Source organism: Thunnus thynnus, chromosome 16 (assembly GCF_963924715.1).
Source record: "Thunnus thynnus chromosome 16, fThuThy2.1, whole genome shotgun sequence".
Lineage (NCBI taxonomy): Eukaryota > Metazoa > Chordata > Actinopteri > Scombriformes > Scombridae > Thunnus > Thunnus thynnus.
The window spans coordinates 23,930,662-23,937,253 of record NC_089532.1 but is presented as its reverse complement, the minus strand read 5'-3'; the positions used below and the strand labels follow the sequence as shown (position 1 = coordinate 23,937,253).

Here is a 6,592-nt window from a genome sequence, read left to right as displayed (position 1 = left end):
CTGAAAACACAAGAATATTCCAGTGATGTCATCACTCCTGAGAAACAGCTCCCCCCAGTGGCGAGATGTGGTAATGACTGGAAAGTTCCTGAAGACTCTGAGGCTTCTCCACTTAGGATATAAAAGCTGGGACAGTCCCACTGCTGAGACAGAAAGCAACACAACCAACACAGAACAGACCAGACACTTTCACAGTGCTTCATCTCACAACAAGAGGACTCAACACACTGAAGATGCTGTGCTCTCATGGATTCCAGTCTACTCTCAGTCCATTCATGGACTTCTACTGGCCTGTACGCAGTCTGTGGCCAGAGGTCAAACCTCTGCTCTGCCAGCAGGATCTACTGCAGAGAAACCTCCAGGAGCTGCGCAGCAGTCTGGAGCTGATAGACAAACTTCAACACAAGATGCTGGAGGAGACGGAGCTTTCCGAAACCACTGCAGCTGTGCAACCAGTCTCCTACCAGCTGGAGAAAGAGGGAGAGCACTTTGGCCTGACCCTGGACACTCAAGGCTTTTCCCCAGAGGAGCTGTCTGTCAGGCAGGTGGGCAGGAAGCTGAGGGTCAGTGGGAAGACAGAGAAGGAGCAGGAGGACGGGAAAGGCTGCTACTCTTACAGACGCCAGGAGTTCAGACAGGAGTTTGATCTGCCTGAGGAGCTCAACCCTGAAGCCATCACCTGCTACCTGGCTCCAGACGGGAAGCTCCACATCCAGGAAGCCAAAGCTCCATGCGTGGAGGAGGCTGAGAGAAAACTGACTATCGAGAGGAGCGTGGAGGAGAAAACACAGCAGAGTGTGTGTTCACACACAGAAGGCAGCAGCACAGACACAGACCACAGCGCAGAGGACAAACCTGGAAACATGGACTAATCTCTATATTGTTTTGACAATGTACATTCAATGTTTTATTAAAGTGTTAATTGAAGATGATCATATGTGCTTTTGTATACATGTAAATGTTCAATAAATATATTGACAGCTGCACAATGTTTTCTTCATTTAAAATAACGTCTTTGTCAGAAATGAGAAAACCTGAAAAGATAGAAAGACCACTTTATAATTTTTGACCCTTAAAATTCATTTGATATTGCACAGCTTCCCCCTCTTTTCTTCTTAGTGCTTCAGAAAATGCAAGATCAGTGTTTTGTTTCCAATCTTCTATGTTTGTCATTTAATCCAATAAAATGTCCACTTAGAATCAACACTGCCTCAACAGAGACCTCAAATTAGTAAAATGTGATATTTTACTTTAAGACTGAGGAGGGAAGTGTCAGAAAAAGCAAGTTTCCATTTCATCTTAAGATTGTTTATAATGGCTGATATATACCACTGATCAGCCACGACATTAAAACCTCTCACATGTGAAGTGAATAACATTGATTGTCTCATTACAATGGAACATGTCAAGGGGTGGGATATATTAGGCAGCAAATGAACGGTCAGTTTTTGAAGTTGATGTGTTGGAAGCAGGAAAAGAGGGAAAGCGTAAAGATCTGAACAACTTTGAGAAGGGCCAAATTGTCATAGCTAGACAACAGAGCAAGAATATCTCCAAGACGGCAGGTCTTGTGGGGTTCTGCCAGTGTGCAGTGGTCAGCAGCTACCAAAAGTGGTCAAAGGAAAGAAAACCAGTGAACCGGCAACAGGGTCATGGGTGCCCAAGGCTCATTCATGCACATGGGGAGCGAAGGCTAGCCCGTCTGGTCCGACCATACAGAAGAGCTACTGTAGCACAAATTGCTGAACAGGTTAATCCTGACTATGATAGACAGGTGCCAGAACACACAGTGCATTGCAGCTTTCTGCATATGAGGCTGCGTAGCTGCAGACCAGTCAGAATGCCCATGCTCACTCCTGTGCACCGCTGAAAGCGCCTACAATGGGCACATGAGTGTCAGAACTGGACCATGGAGCAATGGAAGAAGGTGGCCGGTCTGATCATCATGTGGACGGCCGGGTGTGTGTGCATTATTTACCTGACAAAGGGTTCAAGGTGTTGCCTCGGCCTACAAATTCCCCAGATCTCAATCCCATCCAGCATCTGTGGGACATGCTGGAAAAACAAGTCCAATCTGAGGAGGCCCCACCAGGCAACTTACAGGACTTAAAGGATATGTTGCTAACGTCTTGGTGCCAGATACCAGAGGACATCTCCAGAGGTCTTGTGGAGTCCATGCCTCGATGGGTGAGAGCTGTTTTGGTGGCACAAGGGGGACCTACGCAATATTAGGCAGGTGGTTTTAATGTTGTGGCTAATCAGTGTGTATTTTCTTTTTTCATACTCTGCCTTTTATAACCCTCTTTTCTCAGAATTTTGCTATTTTATGTTCATTGAATCTGGCTTTGATCTTCATGTGGTCTTATTATGTTTTCTTCCTGTTCTGATGTAGGAAATATTTCATTCTTTCTTTTACTGATGAAAAGTTGAACTCACAATCAATAAAGCTCTTTCTTCCTTCATTCAATACAATCAGAGGTTTTTCTGCTGCAGCCTCATTTGGTCTGATATGACCAGTGACCACAGTCGCAGCTCTTTAGAAAGTTACATAGGATCACTTTAACTATTTGCAGCAATGATGAGATTTGACATTAAATACATTAAGATAGTAAGCTCCCTAAAAAAAACAGTATGAGTCAGTGATGACGTCACTCCTGAGAAACAGCTCCCCACAGTGGCGAGTTGTGGTAATGACTGGAAAGTTCCTGAAGACTCTGAAGCTTCTCCACTTAGGATATAAAAGCTGGGACAGTCCCACTGCTGAGACAGAAAGCAACACAACCAACACAGAACAGAACAGACACTTTCACAGTGTTTCATCTCACAACAAGAGGACTCAACACACTGAAGATGCTGTGCTCTCATGGATTCCAGTCTACTCTCAGTCCATTCATGGACTTCTACTGGCCTGTACGCAGTCTGTGGCCAGAGGTCAAACCTCTGCTCTGCCAGCAGGATCTACTGCAGAGAAACCTCCAGGAGCTGCGCAGCAGTCTGGAGCTGATAGACAAACTTCAACACAAGATGCTGGAGGAGACGGAGCCTTCCCAAACCGCTGCAGCTGTGCAACCAGTCTCCTACCAGCTGGAGAAAGATGGAGAGCACTTTGGCCTGACCCTGGACACTCAAGGCTTTTCCCCAGAGGAGCTGTCTGTCAGGCAGGTGGGCAGGAAGCTGAGGGTCAGTGGGAAGACAGAGAAGGAGCAGGAGGACGGGAAAGGCTGCTACTCTTACAGACGCCAGGAGTTCAGACAGGAGTTTGATCTGCCTGAGGAGCTCAACCCTGAAGCCATCACCTGCTACCTGGCTCCAGACGGGAAGCTCCACATCCAGGAAGCCAAAGCTCCATGCGTGGAGGAGGCTGAGAGAAAACTGACTATCGAGAGGAGCGTGGAGGAGAAAACACAGCAGAGTGTGTGTTCACACACAGAAGGCAGCAGCACAGACACAGACCACAGCGCAGAGGACAAACCTGGAAACATGGACTAATCTCTATATTGTTTTGACAATGTACATTCAATGTTTTATTAAAGTGTTAATTGAAGATGATCATATGTGCTTTTGTATACATGTAAATGTTTAATAAATATATTGACAGCTGCACAATGTTTTCTTCATTTAAAATAACGTCTTTGTCAGAAATGAGAAAACCTGAAAAGATAGAAAGACCACTTTATAATTTTTGACCCTTAAAATTCATTTGATATTGCACAGCTTTCCCCTCTTTTCTTCTTAGTGCTTCAGAAAATGGAAGATCAGTGTTTTGTTTCCAATCTTCTATGTTTGTCATTTAATCTAGTAAAATATCCACTTAGAATCAACACTGCTTCATCAGAGACCTCAAATTAGTAAAATGTGATATTTTACTTTAAGACTGAGGAGGGAAAAGTCAGAAAAGCAAGTTTCCATTTCATCTTAAGATTGTTTATAATGGCTGATATATACCACTGATCAGCCACGACATTAAAACCTCTCACATGTGAAGTGAATAACATTGATTATCTCATTACAATGGAACATGTCAAGGGGTGGGATATATTAGGCAGCAAATGAACGGTCAGTTTTTGAAGTTGATGTGTTGGAAGCAGGAAAAGAGGGAAAGCGTAAAGATCTGAACAACTTTGAGAAGGGCCAAATTGTCATAGCTAGACAACAGAGCAAGAATATTTCCAAGACGGCAGATCTTGTGGGGTTCTGCCAGTGTGCAGTGGTCAGCAGCTACCAAAAGTGGTCAAAGGAAAGAAAACCAGTGAACCGGCAACAGGGTCATGGGTGCCCAAGGCTCATACATGCACATGGGGAGCGAACGCTAGCCCGTCTGGTCCGACCATACAGAAGAGCTACTGTAGCACAAATTGCTGAACAGGTTAATCCTGACTATGATAGACAGGTGTCAGAACACACAGTGCATCGCAGCTTTCTGCATATGAGGCTGCGTAGCCGCAGACCAGTCAGAATGCCCATGTTCACTCCTGTGCACCGCTGAAAGCGCCTACAATGGGCACATGAGTGTCAGAACTGGACCATGGAGCAATGGAAGAAGGTGGCCGGTCTGATCATCATGTGGACGGCCGGGTGTGTGTGCATTATTTACCTGACCAGTGGTTCAAGGTGTTGCCTCGGCCTACAAATTCCCCAGATCTCAATCCCATCGAGCATCTGTGGGACATGCTGGAAAAACAAGTCCAATCTGAGGAGGCCCCACCAGGCAACTTACAGGACTTAAAGGATATGCTGCTAACGTCTTGGTGCCAGATACCAGAGGACACCTCCAGAGGTCTTGTGGAGTCCATGCCTCCATGGGTGAGAGCTGTTTTGGTGGCACAAGGGGGACCTACGCAATATTAGGCAGGTGGTTTTAATGTTGTGGCTAATCAGTGTATATTTTCTTTTTTCATACTCTGCCTTTTATAACCCTCTTTTCTCAGAATTTTGCTATTTTATGTTCATTGAATCTGGCTTTGATCTTCATGTGGTCTTATTATGTTTTCTTCCTGTTCTGATGTAGGAAATATTTCATTCTTTCTTTTACTGATGAAAAGTTGAACTCATAATCAATAAAGCTCTTTCTTCCTTCAATCAATACAATCAGAGGTTTTTCTGCTGCAGCCTCATTTGGTCTGATATGACCAGTGACCACAGTCGCAGCTCTTTAGAAAGTTACATAGGATCACTTTAACTATTTGCAGCAATGATGAGATTTGACATTAAATACATTAAGATAGTAAGCTCCCTAAAAAAAACAGTATGATTCAGTGATGACGTCACTCCTGAGAAACAGCTCCAACCAGTGGCGAGTTGTGGTAATGACTGGAAAGTTCCTGAAGACTCTGAAGCTTCTCCACTTAGAATATAAAAGCTGGGACAGTCCCACTGCTGAGACAGAAAGCAACACAACCAACACAGAACAGAACAGACACTTTCACAGTGCTTCATCTCACAACAAGAGGACTCAACACACTGAAGATGCTGTGCTCTCATGGATTCCAGTCTACTCTCAGTCCATTCATGGACTTCTACTGGCCTGTACGCAGTCTGTGGCCAGAGGTCAAACCTCTGCTCTGCCAGCAGGATCTACTGCAGAGAAACCTCCAGGAGCTGCGCAGCAGTCTGGAGCTGATAGACAAACTTCAACACAAGATGCTGGAGGAGACGGAGCCTTCCCAAACCGCTGCAGCTGTGCAACCAGTCTCCTACCAGCTGGAGAAAGATGGAGAGCACTTTGGCCTGACCCTGGACACTCAAGGCTTTTCCCCAGAGGAGCTGTCTGTCAGGCAGGTGGGCAGGAAGCTGAGGGTCAGTGGGAAGACAGAGAAGGAGCAGGAGGACGGGAAAGGCTGCTACTCTTACAGACGCCAGGAGTTCAGACAGGAGTTTGATCTGCCTGAGGAGCTCAACCCTGAAGCCATCACCTGCTACCTGGCTCCAGACGGGAAGCTCCACATCCAGGAAGCCAAAGCTCCATGCGTGGAGGAGGCTGAGAGAAAACTGACTATCGAGAGGAGCGTGGAGGAGAAAACACAGCAGAGTGTGTGTTCACACACAGAAGGCAGCAGCACAGACACAGACCACAGCGCAGAGGACAAACCTGGAAACATGGACTAATCTCTATATTGTTTTGACAATGTACATTCAATGTTTTATTAAAGTGTTAATTGAAGATGATCATATGTGCTTTTGTATACATGTAAATGTTTAATAAATATATTGACAGCTGCACAATGTTTTCTTCATTTAAAATAACGTCTTTGTCAGAAATGAGAAAACCTGAAAAGATAGAAAGACCACTTTATAATTTTTGACCCTTAAAATTCATTTGATATTGCACAGCTTTCCCCTCTTTTCTTCTTAGTGCTTCAGAAAATGGAAGATCAGTGTTTTGTTTCCAATCTTCTATGTTTGTCATTTAATCTAGTAAAATATCCACTTAGAATCAACACTGCTTCATCAGAGACCTCAAATTAGTAAAATGTGATATTTTACTTTAAGACTGAGGAGGGAAAAGTCAGAAAAGCAAGTTTCCATTTCATCTTAAGATTGTTTATAATGGCTGATATATACCACTGATCAGCCACGACATTAAAACCTCTCA

At 44.7% G+C, this 6,592-nt stretch overlaps 3 protein-coding genes across 3 annotated transcripts; all 3 read left to right on the top strand.

Annotated features, from left to right (window-relative positions):
• Nucleotides 1–166: 166 nt before the first annotated feature.
• On the top strand, nucleotides 167–983 carry LOC137199280 (heat shock protein 30-like). Its single transcript, XM_067613461.1, has one exon. The coding sequence runs from the start codon at nucleotides 234–236 to the stop codon at nucleotides 870–872; it is 639 nt and encodes a 212-aa protein (XP_067469562.1). The 5' UTR covers nucleotides 167–233; the 3' UTR covers nucleotides 873–983.
• A 1,767-nt stretch (nucleotides 984–2,750) lies between these two features.
• Nucleotides 2,751–3,549, top strand: LOC137200070 (heat shock protein 30-like). Its single transcript, XM_067614751.1, has one exon. The coding sequence runs from the start codon at nucleotides 2,851–2,853 to the stop codon at nucleotides 3,487–3,489; it is 639 nt and encodes a 212-aa protein (XP_067470852.1). The 5' UTR covers nucleotides 2,751–2,850; the 3' UTR covers nucleotides 3,490–3,549.
• Nucleotides 3,550–5,377: 1,828 nt separating this feature from the next.
• Nucleotides 5,378–6,165, top strand: LOC137200079 (heat shock protein 30-like). The gene has a single exon (XM_067614761.1). The coding sequence runs from the start codon at nucleotides 5,467–5,469 to the stop codon at nucleotides 6,103–6,105; it is 639 nt and encodes a 212-aa protein (XP_067470862.1). The 5' UTR covers nucleotides 5,378–5,466; the 3' UTR covers nucleotides 6,106–6,165.
• The last annotated feature ends 427 nt before the right edge of the window (nucleotides 6,166–6,592 follow it).